The 25,591-nt window shown below is 40.4% G+C and overlaps 2 protein-coding genes across 24 annotated transcripts in view; one reads left to right on the forward strand and one right to left on the reverse strand.

Annotated features, from left to right (window-relative positions):
* The window catches only part of ZNF207 (zinc finger protein 207), a 33,176-nt gene extending 15,274 nt beyond the window's left edge, over nt 1-17,902 (reverse strand). For 10 of the 22 annotated variants that reach the window (XR_014229763.1, XR_014229764.1, XR_014229766.1 and 7 more), the window contains exons 1-13: nt 17,711-17,902; nt 16,011-16,137; nt 15,423-15,561; nt 14,634-14,804; nt 13,830-13,905; nt 13,289-13,336; nt 10,955-11,055; nt 9,697-9,857; nt 7,411-7,653; nt 6,531-6,693; nt 6,167-6,350; nt 5,867-5,946; nt 1,600-1,654 (exon numbers count right to left, since the gene is read on the reverse strand). Coding sequence is in view for 1 of the 22 variants with exons in the window: in XM_082327003.1 (XP_082183129.1) it covers nt 6,190-6,350; nt 6,531-6,693; nt 7,411-7,653; nt 9,697-9,857; nt 10,955-11,055; nt 13,289-13,336; nt 13,830-13,905; nt 14,634-14,804; nt 15,423-15,561; nt 16,011-16,137; nt 17,711-17,751 (1,431 nt within the window). In the remaining 21 variants the exon portion in view is untranslated. The other 12 variants (XR_014229761.1, XR_014229762.1, XR_014229765.1 and 9 more) reach the window with 10 other exon arrangements.
* Nucleotides 17,903-18,014: 112 nt separating this feature from the next.
* On the forward strand, nt 18,015-25,591 carry LOC309597513 (protein Njmu-R1). Of its 2 annotated transcripts, XM_082326989.1 has the most exons (11): nt 18,015-19,136; nt 19,428-19,508; nt 20,076-20,201; nt 20,629-20,769; nt 20,970-21,027; nt 21,741-21,860; nt 22,476-22,540; nt 22,663-22,799; nt 23,357-23,460; nt 24,074-24,315; nt 25,251-25,591. In XM_082326989.1, exons 1-10 carry the CDS (start codon nt 19,003-19,005, stop codon nt 24,281-24,283), a joined length of 1,176 nt encoding a protein of 391 aa, XP_082183115.1. In that variant the 5' UTR covers nt 18,015-19,002; the 3' UTR covers nt 24,284-24,315; nt 25,251-25,591. The 2 variants fall into 2 exon arrangements, with proteins under 2 accessions (XP_082183115.1, XP_082183114.1); XM_082326988.1 differs by lacking the exon at nt 25,251-25,591 and having other exon boundaries at nt 24,074-24,642.

Raw genomic sequence — 25,591 nt, forward strand, 5'->3', positions numbered from 1 at the left:
GCCTATTTTTCATTTTGAGTCTCTAAGAGATTCAGATACTTAAAGCAAGAAATACAAGCCAGACTGCATATTATTTTTGGTTAAGCTGTTTCCTTAGGTATTCTAGGGAAATATGAGCTAAGTCAAATGCTCCTGTAGACTGAATATGGGAAACAAATACTAGTTGCAGTAGTATATCTTGAAGTGTTGTTCTCACCTTCACTGTTATCAAGGGTAGGAGCACAGTGAGAAACTAGAAAAGCAACGCCATGCTCAATAATCATTTTGAAACAGGTAACAGAAGACATGTCAATTTTCCAGTCAGACTAGATGATCTGGGGGGGCCTTTTACAGGAAAAATGCAAAGGGCAGAGTACAAACAAAGAAGAGTACAACAGGAATGTGAAATCCACTCTTGTAACTAAGTTAGGAATTACAACTCTATCCTTTAATTAAAATTACTGGAAATCACATCGGGGGTCAATATTCAGCAAAATCTTAAAGAAATGAAATACAGCCTATGCTCATCAAAAAACACCACAAACTTTAAAAGTATCTCAAAAATCTAAAAAAAAGTTATAAAACCTGACTCCAACATATGTTAATTTTCTATTTCACTGCTGACAGGCTTCAAGACCTCCTTGGACAAAAACCTGTTCTTCTGAAGCTGAAGTTGTCTTTAAGCAACCTCAAACATTCAAAGCCAATATATCTGTAAGAGCGTGAGCAGCAACACTAAAGCTCATTTTTCTTCACAAAGGGTAGATTTTTTGCTAGTCACTGTGTGAATGAAGGAACTTCAGATAACCATATACCTAAGCAAATTTTGAATATGCAACATAATTCCACAAGGGTTCAAAAAAAGCGCTATGACTTTCAGTACTGTTGCAACAAACTATTGTCAAGTTTGGTGTATTTGAGAGACCGAGGAAAAGGTTTTCCCTGAAAGTGATAAACTGAAAAATCTGCAGCTTCAATTTCTCGTTCTTCTATTCTACTTTACCAACTTGAATCTCTATTTCTTCATAGGGCTCTACATTAATATTTGTTGTGGTGCAGCTCACATATGCAGCAGTATTAACATCTTAACCTCCTCCAAGGAAACTGTATTCTGTGATGTAGGCTACACAATTTTGTGACTGTAAATGTCACTCAGTAGTTAAAACCTAAGTATTTTAAGCACTGCAACAGACACATCTCCCCAGAAGAGGAAACATTAGTAATTGATACTTACATGCCACTAGCTCAGAGACTACACAAAGTCACATTACCAAAACCAAAAACAAACATAGCACAAACGCAATGCAGGGGAAGAGGGGGAGGGGGGCAGTGTGGCTGAAGGACTACCTGAGCAGCCTTGAAAGAAACGCATTCCATTAAAAGAAAAGGTACCCAAACAAATCTTAAAACATGTTCCCTCCCCCTAAAACTCTTAAAAACACAACAATAATAAAAAGATAAATATTAATATAGAGCCCATCTACCAAAAGAGAATAAAAAACCTAAATTAAAATAAATTTAGGGGCCTTCACCAAACTTGCTGCAAGTTTGGGGACATAAATATCCAACAGCCATAAAGCTGTGAAAGCCCCCAGAATGAATAAAATAAATCCCACTTGCCTCAGACTGAACAGGGCAACACTGAGACTCTGCCTCAGCCTGTCCTATGGCAGGGCTATAGGAAGAAGAAAAATTTAAATTTTAGAAAAAACATGACCCAATTAAGTGAAAGACATGCATTCAAAGTTAACAAAATTCCAGTGATCAAGCAAACAAAAGAAAATGACTGCTATCGCACCTATTTTGTTAGGCCCAAACAAAACTTTTCACAGTTGGTAGCTATTTCTGAATTGGACAGTTTGTTTTGCTTTGTATCTTGATCAATGGAACATAAGTCAGTCGTCTTGGGGCATTTTTCCCATAACTGATAGTATTTACTGTACTAGTTCACAAAAAGTAGAGTTAAAGATTCCATCAGCCACTGAAAATGTTCACCCTCACCTTAGTATTTATGTAGAAGCTAGACCAGTACAATTATTAAGACATTTACTATTCAGTGTCATTAGTTACCATTTTAAATTGCAGCCCCAGCTCATGGACTGGTATATCAGAGTCTCAATTTAACTGAAGAGTCATAATGCCCTTCTTGCTGTTTGTAAAACTGAAGTAATCTTGATATTTTATTTTTTATCCTGTATGCAGAATCCTTTGAATCCTATAAAATAACTGCAGGTTATATATTCCATTCAATTTTATCCAAGTTTTAAGTAAGTTATACAATTCTACATAAGTACTGTTCAAGAGTTCCATATGCTAAAATAATTGCAGAAACCATAGAAGGCAGATGCAGCTGAATGTGTTTCTAGAAGCTTGTTTATATTCTCCCATGCATGCACAGAGCGAGGAACAGTTATCCACTGAAATTATTACATATACATCCCAGCCTCAAATCTGTTATCAGCACCTAAAAATCTCATCTGTGGAAGAAAAAAAATCCGAAAGTTCCAGAAGAAGAAATTTTTAGTCCACATAAGCCAGCTATATTTTCAAGATTTTATTTAAAGCAACCTTTGCCAAAGGCAGAAAGATATTCTAAAGGCAGTACAAAACAGTCATATCAAGACTTCTGAAAAACTAGTCCAGGCTTTTCCAAGGTTCTTTCATGCCAGTCTCACCCCTTTTGCTCTAAAATCAGCAGATATGAGATCAGCCTCTCATAATGATACTGAGAGACCATGCATAAAATAATTTAGAACCTTTTAAACAAGTGCTACATGCCATAAATTCTAAGTATTTTGCTAAACATATTTTCCCACCTGTGTCTGAACATTTTCATGCAGCCTGTTTTTGTGTATTCCACATTTGCATTACATTCCAATTTAAAGACTGACCAAAATCCACTTGCAAGCTTTAATTTTACTGTAAGATCTGCCATGGCAAATTTAGGCAACAACCGAAAAGCAAAGCTTCTGCCTACGTAATCGTATCACTAGAGTTCTGCCACAGATATAAGAGAGATACGCTTTTCTCTGATCATAAAAGCATCTGCAATCTCTTTTGAGGGAGAGATTAGTAAGTAAAAAAGAAGTAAAAAACTGTCTGCATGGCTGCGTCACATTAGGGATTTTGCTGGCACAACTATGTTGACTAAACTTAGTACTGTAAACCAAGCCTTAGTCTTTTTATACAAGCAACTACTACATTCAAAGTAGCTTTCCTCGTTTTGGGAAAATGCACCATAAATCCAACTCTCTGAACATTAAGAAGCAGTATCCAAAGAAATGAAGGCAGGGACCAACAGACAACATATGCACTCAAATACCCGCCTGATTACAGAAGAGTACAACACAAGAGACACAGGAGTAACTGAAGATAGCCACATGACAGCTCATATAGCACAGAAGTGACAGGAGCAGGAAAATAAGTATCCACGTGAAAAATCACGGAAAAACTGTTCACCTGCTTGCTGAAGATTAATATTAGAGTATCATATGAATAATATGTGGCAGTACTTAGTTGAGGGATTATCATAACGTTACTACTAAGGAAAGTTCAATCTTACAATGCGTCCAAGCTATAAGTCTGTGTAGTATTAGCTACAAAATGGTACTATTATTGGAACAATGAGACATTCACTACTTAAAAGAGGGAAACTCTTAATTAATTAGAACAACTTGCATAATATGCTGAGTTAACAGTACATGCAGTAAGGTTTTCAAGTATTTATCCCAGGAAAAGTAGGGGTCTGAAAACAACACACCAATGAGTTACAGAAAGACACCAAAGGGAGAAGGTATTTACTTTACTAGGGGCAGGAGGGCAAAGCATCCTTAACAGCAGCAATATGATCTTCAGAGAAAGCAAGAAGTTCTATAGTTTTAAAAGCACAAGTTAAAATCAATTTATAATGTATGAATTTTATGTGTAGTTTACAAAAAGGATGAACATAAGACACTGTAAAAATCTCTCCAGTGTTTTGTAACTATCCTTATTAGACAAAGAAAAACAGAAGAAAACCAGAGTATCAAAGCATTGCCTAAGCAAAACAGTTTTATCTGTTAGAGACTTATGTATAAAGCAAGATGAAGAGCTAACAAAAGATCTGACATCAAGGCCCACTCAGCACATTTGCAAGCCAAATACTGCACATCTGACAGGTGATCAGCAGATACCAGTGATCAGAGAGAACTGCTTCTCAACAGAGGCTTGGAGTTATGGTCTTAAAGTGCCTGATAATTCTTAACGGTTAAACTAAGGCCATTCAGCTGTAATTAGAGTGTACTGGATGCTCTAGTGCTTTTATGAGCCATTCCGTGACTCCAAGTTTGAAGCTGAGAGACAATGTAGTATTTTAGCTGTACTGTATTTCTGGACTATTAAGACAGTACAGAATACAGCCACACGAAGTACTTCAGTGCAGCTAAAAAACCCCAAGACTTTCAAGAAATAGAGCCATGATGCTCAGTATTATAATTAAGTGAAAAAACTCCACCATCAACAAAAACGTCTATGGAACATAAACTGACACAAAAATGCTGATAATCTTTCTAACCTCCCCTGAAACAGGAGATATCCCCATAAATTAAATTGCACAGATAAGGCTTGAGGCTGGAGCGTGTATTTAAAGTTGACCTGCAAATGAAAAATTCACCACTCCTTTTTTACCCTGCTGTGAAGAGACCAGGGAAGCTCTCACTTCCCTTCCCTCCAAAAAGTCTCCCTCTACATTTTCATTCTCATCAGAAATATAGCACACTAATACAGCGATGTTAGACATTAAGGGAATTACAACCTTAACAGTAATTTATCACTCTACTCTTATTAACAGATAAAAGACTAATTCATATGGGGAGGACCTCTCTTTGATAACTGTAATTAGGAGAACTGATAAAAAGGTCTCTTACTCTAGATGCTTCCATTAAATGGCTCAAGAAACTCAGCCAACACCTGATCATAGCACACAACAGATGGTTCACCTTTTAGACTCTGTTGAGATCTGAAATTCCGAACATTTAAGGTAAAAATACAGCATGTAACGTATTACTCTTGCCCCCTCTGTCTCTTTTATACACTGAGAAGGTGGTCAAGCTACTTTTTCTCTTTTGCAGGTCAACTTCAATACAACGTCAACTGGAAGTCACTCACCCATGTGACATGCACCTAAGCTTCTAGAAATCTTCATCTAAAAGGCTCCTGAAATTCCTATGCATTTGCACATTAAAAAGTCAGTCGAAGAATGAACTAACAGGACACATCTGGCACTAGGATGCCTCTTAAAATCACTTTTACATCCTACAAGTAAGTGCCAGAACTAGAAATCATTTAAAATTTATTGAGGACAAGAAAGCACAAATAAAGAAACATAAGCATTAAGAGAAGTTACAACCAAGAGTTAAGATGTGCCTCCTGCAGCCTCATTTTTGAGGAGTCAGTTAATAAGTGTACAGGTCTTTGTCTTCTCAGACGTGCAGCTAAGGAGTGACTTAATTTTAGAACAAGGAATTCAGATTTTATCAAAACAGCACCAATAACTGTGTTCATTACACCAATAGCTACCATGGCATGCATCTGTACAAACCTTTCAGGCAGTTGTCCACAGCTGGTCATGAATAAAAAGGCATATAAATTTTTCTCTTCTTTTATTACAATGAAGTTTATAACAGTACAGAAAAGTCACACGACCTTAGTGGGTCAGTTTACTTAAACCCTGAAACAGGAGGAACTCTAAATACATTAAATATTGTTACAAGTTCAGACTTAAATGTACAAGTAGTTGGGAACAGTTACAGCCCTCACCAAACTATGTTGGGGACATGAAGTCCAACAGCACTTGAAGTGCTGTGAAGGCATCATTTCACAAAGAGCAACATAATGTTACAGAACTTGCCTTTAAGGTGGTATGTTCATGTAATTCCAGCGCCTTCACAATTTAACGAACCATATTTACTATACTTCACTTCTAAAAACCTAGATGAAACATGAAAAAGAAGCCATACAGTATAAATTGCAACATCAGGAAAAGTTCCTGTTATTATTCCAAATAATTTTTCCCGTGTAAAATAAGAATGTCCAATAGCTCCTTGCATGTGGGAAGATACTTATTTTTTTAAAGTCACAATGAAGCCTTAATTGACGGAAGCTCTGCTATATTAACAGCACAAGATGAGAAAAGGTTTAATCTCCAAACCTATTAGAGCGTGTGTAGTAGCATCAGTAGCGGCCACCTTGCGACATTACAGGAGGTCTCATTCCCATTGGGGGTCGAGGAGGTCCACTTTGGTAAGGGGGCACCATCGGAGGTCCCTGACCGTATGGAGGCATCGCTCCAGGAAGATATCCTGGCATGCCCTGGTGATGAGCACCATACTGACCTATAAACAGAACATTTAAGATGCAAAGAATTTTTTTTTTTTTTTTTTAAATAACGGACAGCAGTCGCATTTTGTGAAAAGCCTCACCCACCCGCCAGCATACGCCACTTCAAGTTTTACAAAAGTTTATAGCAAAGAGAAATCTTTTCAAGAAAACAAAGCTGGGAAACTTATGATTACCATGAGGTGGCATGGGAGGTCTCATTCCTTGTTGTTGTGGAGGAATTCCTGGCTGTGGTGGCATCATACCTCCGATTGGTCCAACTGGTGGATTACCCAAGGAAGCTTGTCCTGGGCGAGGAAGATTACGCTGATATTTAGGCAGCTGTGCCCTTCTCTCTTCCTAAAACCAGGAACAGACAACCATAACACATTGTAAGGCTAAAACTCACCAAAAGCAAAGGAAATAAAAGTGTAACAAAGCAGATTACAGGTACTAAACTACTTCAACTACCTTACAAGTTCAAAGACTACTACCAGTAACATTACACAGTAGCATTTGGATTTTCCCCCCTTCCTTCAGAAAGTATTAATACTGGCCAGTCTAGCATTTTGCACGCAACACAAATTCTCCTCCTCTCTCAGCTGAAGAAAGCCTTTTCCTCATGACAAGCTGAGACAAAAAAGCCAAACACGAATCTAAAAGATATCTGAACTGAAATTAAGGGTCATTTGTTTTAGCCATAAATCCCGTATTTCTGACTGCTGTAACAGCACCAGGACCACTTCAAACTGTTAAGGCTTTTGTCCTACACTCATTAGCTCTATCTAACTTCAAGCTTAAGTCATACGCGGAAGAAGTTCAAATTATATTTTGGGTTAAGTAATCTCCTACCACCACCAAAAATAAGGCTTAGATCTGCAGCAGGACCGTTGCAATACGTCAGTCATTACTTTGCAACTGAAGTTTTCTCAAGGCATGGTTCTGTTACATTAATTCTGCACAGTCTGCACTCTCACTGTTATAAAAATACGCATAATGCAGGAGAAATTCTATTTGAGCAGCCATATCAGCATAAATCACATTTTTCAGTAAGACAATGAAAATATTTTAACTTACCAGTGATATATCCTCATCTGGATGGATCAACTTACTGGTTGCACTGGTTGTTGTGAGGGTAGCAGGCTTACTTGTTATAGATGTAGCTGGTTTAGCTGCAGTACTGTTTGTCGTGCTAGTGGTTGAGGCTGTAGACTGTGTGTAAGCAGGGAATGTAGGTTTTGGGGGTTCTGTTGTTGTTGCAGGTGTAGAATTCAAAGGTTTGAAATCAGTACCAACTGGACCTGGAACAGCTGCTGCAGCCTGTGAAATACAGAGATAAATCAATATTTATTTCTCAAAGCGTAAGAAAAATGATGCCTGTTAGACCTCTGAAACCTTCCAGTAAGATACATAATCAAAACAAGCTTGACAAAAGTAAAGTTCAGCTTGATCACATACTAGAGCAACTGAAAACAAGACAAAATAAACCCCATATACACACACACACACACACAGAGGAAAGTCTAAAATTTGCAGGTCAAAAGCCACAACTAGAAAAAAAGGAACAACAACAAAAAAAATCACTATCAAAATTTTTATCTTAAGTACTGAGTTTGGTAAATGTCTGAATCTTTCCTGAATCACTGTTTAGTTAAGAGCCTGTAAGTATAAATTCATCGTTCTCTCGCTAAATTATTAGCATACTTTAGCAACCATTAGTTTAGAGTACAGCTCAAAATGTTAGTATTCATTAAAATTAGGTACTTAAGAAACGTTTTAATCAAATACTTAAGTTCTATTGTGTCAGGGTTCTTTGTCTTAAGCATTATCTCTATAAAAATACTGCAATATTTTCACAAAGTACCATGTCTCTCTATAAATCTTTAATCTCACGTGTGAATGAAGAATCAACTGAAGGCAGATATGAGGTCCACTACAGATTCCAGCATCTCATCTGTCTTACTTTTTTCTTAAAACTGTTAGACAAGAAAAGTTTGCTTTACCAGGCACCTTCTCTGAAGATGCAGCAATCTCCAACGCAAGCTTTAGTTATGAGAGAATGCTTTTGTTTCTAGCCACTGTACATTTACAATTATCTGAACTTTCCAGTCAAAACATTTCAATTTTTTTGCACATAATGCAAGTTATGAAATTCCCTACATCATGATGTACCATATTAAACAACATAAACTAAAAAGCCTTCACCATGCATCAAGCTAACCACTGCCCACTAAAATGCATTTAACTGCTTTCATGCTTTTTTAACCCTTTAGAACCAGGATGTAACATTTCATTCTTTCACACTAAGAAAAATTGGGCACTTTGACATGCTTATTTCTAGTAAGATGCAACTCGCCATCAAGGACTCTGCAGTTTGACCAGCTAAACATAATCAGGCACGTAACAGAAATTATCTGAAGATGTTTAGTCAATTTAAGGTTTTATGGAACGGTCCAAAGGGTTAAGTTGCAAAGCAATTTGTTTTTAACTGTGACTTCCTGCGTACTTGTGCTGTGCTAGGAAACAGAGCGTTAGAAGATGCTGACAGACTTTCTGAATTGGAGGAAGCTGTACTTGAGCTTGTGACAGGTGTCCCCATCTGTAGCATAAAAGAAAGGAAACAGTGAAAAGTCTCCAAACAAATGGGTGGAAAGTATCCAGATGAAAGGATTTCTTATGCTAAGCCCTTTCTTATGAAAGGGCTGTGTTTTCGTAAACGAGTATCTTCCCTGCAGAAGTCCAAAATGCAAATAGTACACTATGAAGGTTTCTGCAAGGCTAGAGGTCACAAGCCACTATCAATTCCCCACTTCCCTCCCCAAAACATTTAAACAAATTTTTACTACCTTAACTTACTCCTAAACTTTTTAAAGTAAAAAAACCCTCCTACTTCAGGCAAAATTTAGCCAGTTTAACAAGACTACAGAATAAATTAGTCCATCTATGGGTAGACAGCCCATTATGAAAAGAACAGGAGAGAACAAGCCATGTCAAGATTTATACTTCAGAAATTTTAGGTAAAGTTCTATGCAATCAGATTCCTGTAGCTAACTAACACATCCCTTCACCCACCCAAAGCACCCTTATAAACGACAAACTAAAGGGATTAAAGAAAGAAGTGTTTTGCCTACTCCCTTCTTCCCCACGTGCTTACAGAACTTCTGTCTGGTTTCATGGCTGTTACAAGACAAACAAAAGAATCTTTTAAAATTCATTCAAGCACTACACTGAATTAAACTTAAGAATTCACACAAGCAAGAAACTTAACCAGTCGCTTCTCGGGCCTCCTCAATAATAGACACTGTTGAGATAGTGGCAATTTGCGGAATATAACAATCGATTCGAGGCTATGAGATACCTTACCTGCCCCGCACTTGGGAAGAGTGGTTTAGTAACTGGAGGCTGGGGGGTAGGTGCCGATGCAGCAGGAGCTGGAGGTCTGTTAAGAATGCCCGGTGCTGTAACAGGCTGTGCTTGTGTCATGGGAGGCATCCCAGGACGAGGACCAACAGGCGGTGGCATACCTACAAACCACAAGGAACTGGTAACAAATCAGGCTGAAGGAAGCAAGAGGACTCCTTTAGAGGAGTCTGTTCACAGTGTTCCTTAGAACAAAGTCTTCCCCAAGGAAGATGTATTTTTAAGGCAACAGTAAAATAAAACATGACAAAGAGTAATGCCAGCAGTCACCAATAAATGTCCACGCATAGGCAGTAGCCTCAAACACTTCAGAGCAATACTGAATTAAGCTGTGTTTTCTACTAGAGCTTCAGCGATGAAGTTTACGCTCTCAATAAATCAATGCAATTAATGCACTGTTTCCAACACACCGCGCCTATGCTGCCAAGTGCATGGACAAGACTGCTACAAAATCCAAAAGATGCAGCAATTATGAATGGCATCAGAACTTTGACTGAAACACAGATCAGCTTTGCTGGGCGTCTTCAGCACACTGGAACTTTTTGTAGCCTGTCATCACAATACACGCACTTCATACATGCGGGGCTCTAGGAGAGGTTCAGAGACGGGAAGTTAACAGCTCACATGGGTTCCATCATATTACTGTGCAGCAGAATGAGGCTGCAACTGTCCTAGCGGCTTGCCTCCTCCTCCCATGAGAAATGCGGGCAAACCAGCAAATCTCAAGCCATCACAGCATAGCTGCTGGTGAGGTGGAGCACCCTCAGAACTTAAGGCTGCTTAAGAGCTGCACAAGTTCAAGAAACTTCTAGCTATGGTAAGAGACCAAAATCCCAGTTAGTTTCTTCACACAGCAGGTTCATTACTTGAGTATTTCTCATTTCCCACAGCATTTTCAATCATTACGATTCTCCAGCTGCAGCCACAGACATTAAAAAAGGGATGAAGAGAGACTAGGCAACAAAAAAGCCAGAGAAAGTGCAACAGGAAGAGAAACCTATATTCTACTTTTTTATCTTCACAATGGTACCGAACAGAAATAATTATTTATAATCAAAAACCATAAATCAACCCCTTCACCTGTGCACAAGAGTGGCTTCTGTGGTAATCAATCCACACCAAGGTGGTGGTGTAAGTCTGTATATTCTTTATGTAAACCCTAAATCTCAGCGGAAATAAACAAATATAATTTAACTCTCACCATAGTACGCGCTTGACAACTCTGACCTACCTGGTGGCATACCAGGCATAAGAGGTGGTATTCCTGGCCCAGGAGGCATCATTCCACCCATCGGCATCATCCTATTAAACAGAAAATGAGCACTGGTATGAACACTCATGATAAATTCGTAAGACAATTGGCACATACCTGTATTAGATAAAAAAAATACGGTAAATAATTTCAAGAAGCTCTCAACAGATGCAATTCAAAACCAGCTGACTCCAGTTAGAAATGGTTTTCCACAAAAAGAAAACAAACACCACCACCAAAAACACCCTGGGAAACCCCCAAACACTTTTTGCTTGAACTTTAATTCCTCAAGCTTTCACTTCCACTATTGTCAGATTTCCAGAACTGGCGTCTCTCTTGAAATCTATTTCAGGCTACTAGTTTCAGCAGAGCGTTCCAAGAACCTGATATTAATACACTCAGAAAATCTGAAAGTAGGAAAACCAGCTAACTCCAGTCATGCTAAAATCGCTGTACATCTGCTATTACTCCTTAATGACATCACAAGTCTATTTGTGGTTATAGCACCCTCATACTATTTTAATATATTCTCCTTTCTCTAGTGAACTGCAGACAACCCAAATCTGTAAAACTATTCACAAAATACTGTTAAAAGCAGAGCAGAGACCACAGGATAAGAAAGCTTCTGGAGTTTCAATTACATTAAATATTCCCTATGCTAAGGATAGAAAAATGGGATTTTAATTTTTTTTTTTTAATGAGAAGTCCTTATTATGGCATATTTTTCTTTCATATTAGAAACATGTTTGGGTACCTCACTACTGACACCTGGAGAAAAAAAATTGGTCTGTATTTCCTAACAGAAAGGTGGCATCTAAATGACTCCTTTAATCCTTATCTACTAAACCACACTACAAATTAATACACGTTCCCCATCTAAACTATACATACAACCCTTAATATAAGCGAATTCCTCCTGCACAGGGCCGCAACTCCATAAAAAATAAGCTGTCTACAATACTAAGTGCTTTTACACTGGGAAGCTATAGATGAATATACACAATTCCTTTACAGGGAACAAACTAAGCATAGCTTAAGTTTGCTTAAACTTTTCCAGACATTCAAAGCTGAATTAGAGAAACAAAATAAAGGAATGCTTATTACTTTTGTTAGCAAGATAAGCAGATACAGAACAGCCAAGTGCACACCAAAACCCCACTAAGAAGCAGTTTCTATTCGTACAATAAAGTCAAGAAACCTTCACCATTGCTGTTTCAAAATCAAAACAGATCACCATAAACAGGGGAGCATTCATTCTGCAAAGCAAACTGCTCCCCGGTCTTATTTTTATTCTCAACTTGTCTATGACTGCTACAAAAGGAACAACCAATGCAGAAGCAGTAATGACTGGGAACACAGTACTGTCGTCCCTTTTCTGGGTTAGCAGCTGGAGAAGGCAAAGTCAGTCTTGCCACCCATTTTGACAACTCTCTGTTAGACCCAAAAAAAAGTGCTGGATGCTTGCTGCCTGCTGCCACCAGAAAGATGACTTTCTGAGAAACTGCAGGGATAGCGTCAGAACTAGTGTCACACTAAAAACAAAGTTGCTTCCTAAGTCCTAATTCTTCTTTGCTCATTTTTAAACAAACTATCATCAGGTTAAGTAAACAAAATTTTAGATTAAACTAGGTAAAAGCATAATGTAACATCACCCCCGTCCCCTAAAATTTCACCAAAGTGAAGTGCACTGAATTTTTGGCAAATTATTTTGTATCTTTTACTAGACAACATTACATTCGCCTTAAGTTAACAAAGAGTTTAAGGAGGACTAAGCACCAGCAAGCCTGATAAAATTCTGTTCAGTTGCCACCCAGAAAAGCTACAGTCATGATAAGCATCCACAAGATGTTCGGCTATGACATGATTTTTAAATTCAAAGACTGTTAAAACAACGTTTATGTCTCAAAAGAGAACAACCTTTTACCTCAGTGAACTTTAAAACTTAGAAGCAAAGTTCCTGCAGTATGTCCTACATAAACAAGGATGTAAAGGATCGAGCACATGGAACTGTACTCTGGTTCAAGAGAGGTTGTAAGTCCCTAAGCATCTATTTAATTAATATTTTGTAGAATGCATTTCTCATAACATACAATTTTGTAATATTCATTTAGATAAAGCACAAAAACTTCAGATATTATACAATAACAAAACCTAACTAGACATTTTCCCCAAATTCTTAGGCAATATTCAGAGGTGTTCAGTAAAACAATTTCAAGCTTATCAAAAACATGACATAAAATGGCATAATGAATGTACCTAGAATTACATTAATGAGATGCTTACATGTTTCCACCACAAAATGACTGCATGTATTTTCTCTGTTGATGTAATCTGTGAAAATTTATGACAAAATCAAAAATCTAACTGTGATTTTCCAAACACATTTTGATAGGGTATGGTGTCAACCCCAAACAAGCATAAAAACCAACATCTTACTTTTGCCCAAAACACAAGAAAACTTTAAACTATCCAGCATTTTTTTCCTGTTAGGTTGATGACTGATAACCAGATGCACAACATATGTGCACTACACAAAGGAACAGTGGTTCACAGAAGGCTCTAAACCAACACAACAAAACCTTACATTATTATACTACTACTCAATAAAGTTAGGAGAAAGGCAACATACTTTATACATAAACTCACAGTTTGGCCATATTTTTAATGTTGGTTTACAGCCATCCAGTTCTTTGGTTAGTCTTAATATTAAGGTTACAGAGTTGACAGGTTCCTATGAACATGTTTCTAATTAGCTTTACTTTTTCTGTGACAGTTTAAAATGCACAGTATGAACATGTAATATTAAGTCTTTCTTGCTACTCACCCAGGTGGCATTCCAGGCATAACTGGAGGCATTCCAGGCATCATAGGTGGAACACCTGCCATTAATGGTGGTATACCTTAAAAGAAGAATAAGTTTTAAACAACTCCAACAACACACAGTTGCTAACAAATCTCATCTAATAAATTTATCTGAATTATTTAGACTAATGCTTTACAGGAAGCTCTAAGATTGTTTTTTGAAATAACACTGCTTACAAACAACACAATATAAAAGACTAACTGCAAATCTGACTTTGATTCATTGTTCTCAGTCCTGCAAGACTGTGTAAATTTTCTGAGTAGTCTCCAAAGAACATGCATTATCATTACAGAAAATATGAGAAGAGACCAGTTTTCACTCAATGTCACTCATTGAAATTCTTTCCTCGATATATTTGTGGCCTGTGTATAAACTGCCTGTTCTTTGTTAGCAGTCTCTAGATATATGGCAGCCTTTCTACCCTGTTTCCAAGATCTTGCAACAAGATACCACAAACAAATATCACTGGTAGACTTACGTTTAAACTACTAATCTGTCTTACTACCATATTAACACTCCTTCAATCTAGACACAAGCATTAGGCATCTTAATCCACTTCACAAAGGAAGATGGGTGCGCACACACAAAATGGAGTAAGGAAAAAAAAACACCAACCATGAAGAAACTGCTTATGTGTACCTCACAAAACTGTTTTGTGACCTCTAACACCCCGTGTTAGAAAGGGCAGATGATTATTCCAGCATACAAGCAGCAATTTGTGTTTCTACTCAGCTTTTCAGTAACTAGCTTCAAACGCCATCTTACCTGGAGGCATCCCTGGTGCACCTGGCACAGGAGGCAAACCTGGCTGTGCCATCGGGGGAATGTACCCCTGCTGTGGCTGAACTTGCTGGGGTTGAAATGAAGTTGAAGCCGCAGATTCATCATCTTCATACTCATCAGAATCATCCTGTTGTTTCTTTTTCTGGCTCTCTGCTAACGAGTACAATGTATATGGTCAAACTGAACGCAAATTATATTCTATGAAATTCATTTTATCTGGGGTATTCTAGCTGGAACGAAAATAATAAAATTCAAATCTTATAAGCATGTTCAAAAATTCATAGATTACAAAGAAGAAACACTATGTGAGCCTACCTATACGTACAAATAGTAAAGGGAAGGAAAGTGACTCACGCTGCAATGACCCTCAATATAAATGGGGGTCCTCCTTCATGTGTCTCGTGCTGTCCAGAATAAACCAAAGCAGTTCAAACAAGCGCATACTTAAATAGCACAGAAATCTAAGTATTTGGGCATCATCAGGCTGGTAGCACCCCTAGCCTTTCCTCCCTTTACCCTCAAAAGTAAAATCGCCATCCCCATAGTCATTAGGTAATTGGTGCAGCTGCACTGGCATACAGCTACTTCTGAACAGGAGAAGAAAAATATCTCTCAACCTTCTACGTGACTGGCAAACGTCTAGACCTGCAGTTACAGAATGCATGAAACCCAACCCTTTCTCTTCTGAGAAGTACAACCTGTATCACACAGCTAGTATCAGTAAGAAACAGACTAGGGAAATAACAGATAACTAGCTAGATTATACTTTACCCTGAGTTTTTTGTTCAAGTAACCTCCTCCGTTCCTCCATATCTTTTTCTGGAATGCCTTCCATGCCATAGATTTCCAGTTCAATGTCTGTTCTTCCAGGAATAGCATTTGGAACAGCATCTATTGTTTCTTTATGCACCTAAAGAAAAAAAAAAAAAAAAATCCTCCTGACCACAATTCAGCTTAGATTCTATGTGTTCTTCAGCCAGTTTCAAGATACAAAAGGAACATCCTTAATGGGAAGAATCTCTCTGGCCAAGCATTTTCTTGATATCTGTTTCCTAATCACCGTTAGCTACTATTAGCTTCTAAACCCAGCTTATATAAACTTGTCTTCTGAACATCAAGACAATACAATTCCTTCACCCCTGCTACACCCCAAAAATGACAGCAGAGATCTCTACTGCATACTCTCCAAATGACTGCTGACACAGCAGGACTCCTGTTCTGGAAACGGACAACTGCTGTCTTTTTCTCATCTCTTTTTAAGACTCTGGAAGCCCCCAAACCCCTACCTTTGTAAGTTCACGATTAATTCCAATTTTAGATAACGATAAAAAAAGCTTATGTAAGCGTAAAACTTCTTACCTGCATGCAATGTATTGCTAAACCAGGTCCTGTATACAGTTTCTTATGACATATATGGCATTTAAAGTGCTTTGCTTTTTGATGCTGTATAAGGATTTTTTCATCATCAAAATCCCTGTTACAATACCTATTGAAGACTGTTAAGGAAACATTCAGTCCTTAAAGCAACCTTCGGTACAATACTAAGCTAATTAGCATCAGTGTGATTTTTCGTTTTTAAAAAAAAAAAAAGGCATAGGAAGCATCTCTGAGCATTCCAAGTATGACAAATATTTCATGGATGTCTGAAACCAAACCTCCCCCTCATACCACCCAGCATTTCCCTCTTCAGATAGGTACAAAACTGGCAAGACGCATGCACGCAATCAGAATCATCACTTGATTCCATATTCTTTGACACGTGCCTTTCAAGTCCTAGTTATTTCTAAGAAGTGGACTCATTCCCTCTCTGCATAGGTGTAGATTAAAATAAAGCTGCTAAAGCATTAAAGGAGAAATAGACTTGAAATCCACGAAAGGGAAGTGATGCTAAGTACTTAGAAGTGCCTATTTAATAACAAGTATCAGTAGCTAACATTTATAAAAGAGAACAACGGTTTTAGTTAAAAATTTCTTTCCTTTTTCAGTCATCCGGCTATCAATTCTTATGACACCAAATAATTTGCTGCGGTAATTAAAGAATTATCTGTTTTTAAACAGAAACACTGTAAGCGAAGATCTTTCTGGACACCTATGTGACAGAAGAAGCAAACTACAATTTCCTTTCTGCAGGTCAGCATCAGTATTTCAGCAAACACTCCAAACACATCTCCCTAAGCGAGACAAATACATATTTGTTATTTATTAGCTGTTCCTTGTTAACACGTGTCCCTCACTTCAACCAAAACTTGAAACATATTAATACCTACAATAGAAGCACTGATGCCTTCCAACATAAAACGGTAAAAGATCTCAAAGCAGCTTATAAATTCTTTTATTAGACAATTTTAGACTGGGGAGAAATATTTTAGAGAAAAGGTAAATCTGCGATCACTTGCCCAACAAAAAGCAGATTGTGAAAGAGTAATCAAAGAAAAATCCACCGGTATTTCTGGACACTGAGAAATTGTACGTGACTTTGATGCAGCAATTAGAAATCTGAACACCGCCCCCCCCCCCCCCCAAAAAAAAAAGTTTTCAAAAGGTCTCTTTTAACCGTATCTGCCCCACTTCTGCTTGAACTGTACTTATCAGAGGCAGGGTTTTCTTCCGTTGACATCCTACCCCGCGGGGGATAAAGACCGTTCTCCATTTTCCCCGCGGTCTCGGCAGTCCCGCCGGCCTGGCCACAGGAGCGCCAGGGGCAGCCGGCCGGAGAAGCTGCGGCCTGCCCCGGCTTTACGGATGGGAAGTGAGGCCGAGGCCTCGGGCGAGGCAGGCGGGAGCGGGCGGACTAGGCCGCGGGGCTGGGGAGGAGGGACGGAAGCAGAGGAAGGGCACGGACCAGGCCCCATCCCCACGCAGAGAAGCACATAAACGGAACAGGACCAAGCACGAAGCCAAACCGTAACGGGGGTGGAGAGAAGGAAAAAGCCCCGTCCCAAGACAGCGAGGATGCGGGCGGAGAATAGGACAGGACGCGACAGAGACCCGACCGGGCCAGGCCGCTCCCCTCCCCCACCCAGCCCCCCACAGCCGCCGCGTCCCACACAGAAGGATACCAGCACCAAGGCTTCAGCTGCTTCTTCTTCTTACGGCCCATGGCGGCGGCGGCGCCCCCGACCTACACAGAAAGGAGACAGCCGAGCTCTTCCCTCCTCAGCCGCAACGCCCACACCGGCCTCTCCACGGAGGCGAGCGAGGCAGACACAAAATGGCCGCCACGGTCCCTCCTGGCGCCACCGCCTCCGAGCTCCCAGCATGCACCGCGGCGCGGCGGGCGGGGGCTGCCCACGTGACAGGCTCCGGCTGCCCCCGCCGCCCCTTGGGCTCTCCCGTCGTGCCTCGCGGGGCGCCCGGCCGCCATTTTGTGTCAGACGCCGCGGCGGGCGGCCGCTGGCGTCGTGGGCGGGCTGGGCCGCCTGAGGCACCGGGCTGTGTTTCCCGTCTCCGTGCTTAATGTGAAGGAGAAGGTTGTTTTTTCCCTACGAGATCAGATCGGGCAAAAATCCGGTATCTCTTACACAGGCTGCCCCGGGCAGTGGCTTGGTGGTGGTTACCTGTGTTGGTAGCTGGCTCTTGCCGGGGAGGCGTCGGGGCGGAGCACGGCCCTCCGAGAACGCTATAAATTATATTGAGCCCTTGCTTCCCCAGAGCCTCCCGTGCCTGGCCGGGGCTGCTCCCGCTGTTCATCCCCTGGGGCGTTGTGTCTGTGTTGGCCCCCAGCGCCTCCCGGGAGAGCAGCCACCTTCCTGCGGGGCCCTGCCGCGGGCTGAGGCGAGAGCGGCTCCCCGGCCCGCGGGGCTGGTCTGCGAGAGCTGCCTGCGCGTTACGAGGCTGAGCTACCAAGTGTGCTGCCTTAACAGAGAAAAAGTATCTCGGAAGCAGAGCAGGCTTTTTAAAAACAGGTGGCACGGCTAATCCTGTCAAATGTGCCTTGAGCGGGTCCTGCCATTAAATCAGCTTCTGAAGGATTATCTGCACTGATACAGGCATAGCACCCATATTGCATTTTTTTCCGCACGTTTCACAAGCGGGGGAGCTGCAGCAACAAGAGCTAGCTCGGCTTCACCCCGCGCCGCTCCAGTCTGGCTGCCGATGCGGCCTCTGGCACCTCGCCGTGCGGCCGCAGCCACGCAGCCTCCTGCCCGCGGCTACACCCACTCGCGGGGGGGGAGAAGCTGTAGCGCAGCCCCCGCCCTCCCGCCGCCCTGCCCGGCCCGGCCCGGCCCGGCCCGGCCTCCGCGGCGGAGAGCGGCGGGGCGGCGAGCGCAGGTGGCGGCGGCAGCGGGGGTGAGGCGCGGCCCGGGCGGCGGGAGCGGCCGCCTTCCCCGCGGCACCGGCTTGGGCCGCGATGTTGCCGGCGCTGCCGGACGGCGATGAGCGGGAGCTGGAGAGCAGCGAGGAGGGCGGCGGCGCGGGCGAGGAGCGGCGGCCGGAGCGGCACGGCAGCACCTACCACAGCCTCTACGGCTACCGGAGCTGCAGGTGAGGGGGGGCCGCCCGCCGCCGCCGGGGCCTGGCGAGGCGGCTGCGCGCTGGGGCCGCCCCGCGGGGAGGCCGTTTCCAGGCCTCGTCGGTTCCCAGCCGCTTGAATTCTTTTTATTTTTTTCCCCTTTCTCTCTCTCCCCGAAGAGATTTTTTTCCTCCCGTAATGTCCCGATTCCCTGCTCCTGCTTTAACGCACCCTCAGGCCATACCTTTCCCCGCTGCAGTCCCTTTTCCCTGCTCCGTGTGTTAAGGCTGTAAAATCGATCATAAGAATGGCTTGATTTTCAGATCCTCGCAGCAGGGAGCAGGCAGCGGGGATGGCAGTCCCAGCAGCGCGGCGGCAGAGACACCATCCAGTGAAGACTTCAGGTAAAGCTAATCTACAGAACAGCATCATCGCCTGTGACACCCCATTTTGAAGTCTCTGCCGTGTTGCTGTTAGGCGAATAGTAAGCAAGTACGCTGAAGTCCCTTCAAAGCAGAAACTTCTGAGAAAGCATCGTGAAGTCCCCTGGGTCTTTTTCTGGAATACCTAGGGAATGGACACAACTACAGAGCTTAAATAATGTATTAAACATAAACTATCGCCTTTGAGTTTGAACTCTATTTTCTTTACTACTAATACTTGACATTTCTATATTGACTTAGGTCTTTATGTAGATAATAGATAATTAAAATTTATTAAACAATTTTAAATGGACATCTTTCTACACGCTCTGTAATGCAGTTGTTGCTCTGTATAACAACTAGACTTCTGGTCTAGTGTGCAAACGACTGAATGCATTTCTGATGGGCCAGAAGTCGCAGGGCAAGTTCGCTGTAAGCCAGAGAGAGGTCACCGTGGTCCCCCTTCTAGACGCAGGTGGTTCTGCACTTGCTCAGAGAAACAAGACAACATTTGCTTTTTTGCTAACAATTTCTTCTTGTTTTTTAAAGCCTCTCCTTGCTGGACACTAACTTACCAGCTGAAGCAGAGACCGAACTGCGCAGTTTTATCACTAAGCGTCTTACTAAAGGAGCCCTCTTTGAAGGAATGGGGAATGTAGCATCAGTGGGGCTGAGGTAAAGTTTAAAAATTATTTGTGAATGAGAAACTGTAAGAAATATTGGCAGTATTGCACATCTTGTGATCTGGTGCTGCACTTAAGTTTAATCCTGATTCGATGTTCTCAGTCTTTTGCTGTTGTTAATAACAGTTTTGTGCAATGGCACTTTCCTCTTTTTCTAGGTAGCTTTGAGAAAAATATTGTAGTAAATAATTTACTGTTTGAATACTTAAAAAATACATTTGTTTATGACTATTTCATTTTAAACTACTCTGATTGCACCACAGAGGAAAAAAAGAGAAGGTCTACGAGCTCTATATATGACCATAGGAGCCACCAGTGCTAGCGGGTGAAAATTCTTTACAGAAATCATGTGTGTCTGCTTTTTGCACTTACTTATTGTGATGTATCTGTAACAAAATAATTCTTTTTTTTCTCCATAGCATACCAGAATGTAAAGTTGGTTGTTATTACTGTTGTTTCCAACACGAAAATCTTCTAGAAACGGCAACACTGGAATCGGACATCAATGCCCCAGAATACGTGGTTTGTTTCTTAGGTGGCTCAGAGAAAGGTCTGGAACTATATCCTTACCTTTAATTTTCTTTATCTGTGTGGAGAGGGAAATGATGTAAAAATTATGTTCTCATTTTGTCCATTTCCTATTTGAAATCGGCTCATTTGTGCACACCTTCCAGTAGCTGAAAATGTCAATAACAGCCGTATACTGAAAGGGAAAAATGCAGGTCTTAACCAATGCAGGTTATTTTCCTTAAGAAGATACTTTCAGACTTGAGCTGGACAAATACATTCAAAGTCTGAAGATAAACCTTGATTTGGAGGTAAGGCCTAATTTTTTTTAAAGTGGTGAAAATTACTATTTATGCAAATTAATTACTAAGACAATCTGGAAGATTTAGTCTATAGAGAGAAAACAGGTGTTTTAAGTACCAGTATGAAACACAGAGAGAGATACTTGATTCAGTGTAGTGACAGTGAATGTCTAAAGTGCTATCCACCAGACAAGTCAAAAGGAAACAAAAAGGGGACGGGCGGACGGACACGGACGGACGCGCGCACACACGCACACACACGGTTTTTTGTGCCGGTCATAAATCTCTTAAAGGTTACTTGCAGTTAGATTCTGAGAGAAGAATGACTCATAAAAGGTAACGGTCTACAGGAAAGTTATCAATGTCCACCTGGATTCTTATCACATCTGAATGTTAAGGAAGGATTTTTAGTGGATTTCTTGTCACAATTTTTCTAATGAAACTATGTATTTGAAGTCTCTCTCATCCCATCTGCTGTTGCGTGGTCTTTGCTCAGTAGGTACCATAATGTTACAGTTCTGTCTATTTCTTAAAATGCAAAGCCCTTCATTGCTGATAAAGTGTGGCTTTAAATGTCAGACTCATTATTTTAGTTTACTGTGGTTCGAAATGAAGAAGGCTTTGACATCCGAATATCTTAGGCTGAGTAGATTATTAATAGGCTTCTATTTGTGTAGAAATCTAATTTGTAGTTAAAGTTTTAATGTTTCAACTTGTTACAGCAAAAAACCTTGGAGACCTGTGTTAACCCCTACTTGAGAAGCTGGTTTGAGAACGCCATATGCCCTATTCAGAGAGTAGTACAGCTCTTCCAGGAGAAACTCGCCTTTTTGTTACATGCTGTAAGTAAGTGTATTTTAAACTGGATAACTGAAAAAGGTTCAGAAGGAATCTCAGTGACCAACACGTTTAAAATGTTTCTTGCATTTGCTTTCCCAGCCAGGAGTAAATGAGGAAAAACTTTTTTTTTTTTTTTTTTTTTTTTTAAATTCAGGGCAAGTACTTCTCTGCTTTATTGCTAAGGAAGGACAAAGCAATTTCTTCTATCAATTTTTATAGTTAACTCATTTCAAATTACATAGTAGTGTCCAAGTTGAAATTACAATGAGAAAATTCCTCTGAACCAAAAGGGATGTTATATTGCGTACGTGCCTCACGTAATTCGCTGCAAACAGAAATGAATCCTAGCGCTAGTCCCTGAGTTTGAGGAGGCTTTGGATGGAATAGCTAATAGAGCATACTTGCTGTATTTCTTCTGAATGCAAAACCAGCTGCAATGGCTGTAGTATGGAGTATTCCCTTAGCTTCCACTCTTTCTCCGAAAAGAACAATTTTTAAAGTACCACATTATGTATTTATTGCTAGTAACTGCAATATAGCAACAGAAGTAATATCAAAGTTGCATCTAGGTTTTTTCTTTTTTTTTTTTGTTTGTTTGTTTGTTTGTTTGTTTTAAGGCTTTGAGTTATACTCCTGTGGAAGTAAAAAACGCAGATGAAAGAACAGAAAAAGACATTAGCAGGTAAAGATACTTTGAGACCAAGGAACCTGTGAGTAACTTGGCTTTTGCGTATGACAGCCTCCTGTTCTTGCAGTTCAGGGGTTGTAAAGAAGCAAGCAGTTCACAAGAGCTTTTTGTGTCAGGTTTCTGGCAGCTGCCAGCCTCCAAGGACTTGTTCAGGAAGGCACGATGACCTCCCTGTGTATTGCCATGACTGAGGAGCAGCACAAGTCGATGATTATAGACTGTAGTGGACCTCAGCCTCAGTTGCATAATGCAGGTGAGATTACAGCTGTGAATACTTCTTCATGTTATTCACTTGTATCCATCAGCTGCTGAGAGTTGTGGATGTTAGAGGTAGTTGAGGATATTCAGAAGCTCATAGGTTCATGCGCAGAAACTCTGGATTCTGGCTGGAAACTACCTGTTTTCCTACGAGGTAGCAAGGTAGTTTGTTTTACCAGATAGATACACTGGAACTCTGGTTTGAAAATGGTTGATAATAAAATCCACAACGCATTTAGTTTGCGGGCCATGAAACTATGACTTGTACACTTCAGGGAAGCTGCAAAACTTTTTTTCTTTTACTGTTGTATTTTTGACAAATGTTGTGCAAAGGGATTCAATGATCAGAACAGAATTCCATGTAATCACTGTAGCTATCTTTGCTTTTCTTTTCTACATGTATTGTTTTTCTTAAGAGTTATTTCCTGGCCCAGGCACACTGTTACCAGTTGTTATGTGAGAGTGATTAAACCAGGTGAACGCAGCTATATATTTATGTTGAGCTCGTTTACTTTTTCTCACCCCTTCCCTGTGTTCCTGAAAACATAACAGGAAGCAACAGATTCTGTGAGGACTGGATGCATGCTTTTGTGAATGGCGCTGAAGGTGGAAATCCATTTCTCTTCCGGCAGATTTTGGAAAACTTTAAATTGAAGGTACCTGTTCATACATGTTAAAGACTTGGAGAAGATATCAGGGTTACTGAGGGAGCAAATACTCTTTTTGCAGCAAAGAAAAGTTTTAGGTTACTTATGATGTCTATACATCATTAACTGATTTACTCTGAAGTTTAAAGTTGAGGACGGGCTTACTGTAGTTGACAAGACCAGAATGTAAAGTAGTGTGAAAGTTTCTTCAGCGAGTACTCCAAAGGCATTTTCTCATATTTAAAATAAAACCCACTTTTTTTTTTTTTCTTAAAATACCGTTAATTTGAGCTATGCACACACAATATCGTGTAACTGGGTAACATGGATTCAGTAGCTAGCGGTTCTTAGGTGATCTGTCATAACAGAAGAGGAGAACTCTTGCTACAAGTTTGGGCATGACCAAGTCGGGGTCTCCACATGTTTTGCGTCGTTACAGTAACAGTGGTAACGTGCATCAATGACAGTACTCAATTCTTACATTACTCTTGAGTGGTAATATAAAAGTTCCTATTGGAAGTGGTTTTGCTTCTCCTGCTATTCTTCCTTCACTTTTCCACGTGGTAGTGTGTTTTCTTTCCGTGTAGAAGGATAAGACAATGCTCTGTTACTCTTTTCCCAGGCTATACAAGACATTAACAACCTGAAGAGGTTTATCCGCCAGGCTGAAATGAACCACTATGCCTTGTTCAAGTGTTACATGTTTCTAAAGAACTGTGGCAGCGGAGACATCCTTTTGAAGATTGTTAAAGTAGAACACGCAGAAATGCCAGAAGCCAGAAGTGTAGTGACCGTCCTTGAGGAATTCATGAGAGAAGCATCAGTGGCTTAAAATTATCTTAATTATTCTGTACTCGTTTGATGGTATTGTATAAATCATTAATTTCTTCTGTGCAGCTCAGTTTCACTATTGCAAGAATTTTAACTTATATTTAAAAGTATTACCTAAGTCAAACCTAAGTAGCAGTTTCATCTGCCTTTTCTCTTTTTTAGATAAAGCAGTATGAGCTTTTTTTAATGTGTAAATATCAAATCATACAAGCTCCTGCATAGTTGTCATTGCTTACCAGATTCTCCAAATGACTTGTTCCTTTTCTGAGGAAATCATGATGTCTGGTTTTTACAGTCATTGCGCGCACACACACACACACACACACAAAAAAAAAAAAAAAAAAAAAAAGAAAAACCAAAACCCAAATCCCTTACCTGGCAAGCATTTCAGTGTTTTAAATATTTTAAATAGCTTTAAAGTGATCGTGTCTAAGCATTAAGATCTGGTTACTTTTGTTTTAATATACAAAGAAGCACAAACATCTGGATAAATCATAGTAAATGAATTAATCATATTTGTTTATATAAGAGAACATAGGTAACAAGTCTCTATGTAGCTCGTTTCCACATTCTACTTTCAAATTGGCAGTTTGTTCTGCTGTTACTAGATAAACAACTTGTTAATTGGCGTGAAACAGAACTGCCTTAAGACTGAGCAGAGTTTTAGGGATCAGTTTGTATGTGCTTGTATGTATGCGTACCTACACTGGACGGACATGTTAAATTCCCAGGCTCTTTGATGAATCCCATTCCGCATTAGTTTGCGTTATGATCAAGACCTTCTTTGTATGTTCTTAGTACCCATTTTGCATGACTGTAAATAATCATATGTTTTTCAATCGTGGAGAATTAAACCTGAAAATTTTACAGATTAAATATGATCTTTAATAGAAACTTCTTCAGAAGTTGAAGTAAACCAAGTTCCCAAGTTAATTATTCAGACTTCAAAACATTTCATTGTATTTCAGCAGTCCATTCTTACCCACATCATAGGACATTTAGACAGCAGAGTACTTAAAGAAAATCTTTGGCTCCAGCTGGAATCAAAACTCAGGAGGCCTCTGAGTGACCACATAAACGAGGACCCTTTCTGCAAACCTGATGATAGAAGCAAAACTCCCCGTTGCTCTCCTTCGCGGCAGAGGGTGTTTGAACGCCTACACTGGGGCACGTGAACAACAGGGACAGTCTTACTAACGCAATTAACTTTGGTTGTTCCGCCAGCGCTGTATGCTGTGACGATAAAAGTTGACTGCTTTCCCGTGACACCACTGTGTTCAGCCTAGAATAAGGTTTACAATAAAACACA

The sequence above is a fragment of the Platalea leucorodia genome, assembly GCF_965183815.1.
Source record: "Platalea leucorodia genome assembly, chromosome: 14".
Taxonomy (NCBI): domain Eukaryota; kingdom Metazoa; phylum Chordata; class Aves; order Pelecaniformes; family Threskiornithidae; genus Platalea; species Platalea leucorodia.

Coding starts and splice junctions, on each gene's coding strand:
- LOC309597513 (XM_082326989.1), top strand. CDS start 19,003: ATGTTGCCGGCGCTGCCGGACGGCGATGAGCGGGAGCTGGAGAGCAGC. Junction 19,509..20,075: donor CCATCCAGTGAAGACTTCAG/GTAAAGCTAATC, acceptor TGTTTTTTAAAG/CCTCTCCTTGCTGGACACTA. Junction 22,541..22,662: donor ACAGAAAAAGACATTAGCAG/GTAAAGATACTT, acceptor TTTTTGTGTCAG/GTTTCTGGCAGCTGCCAGCC.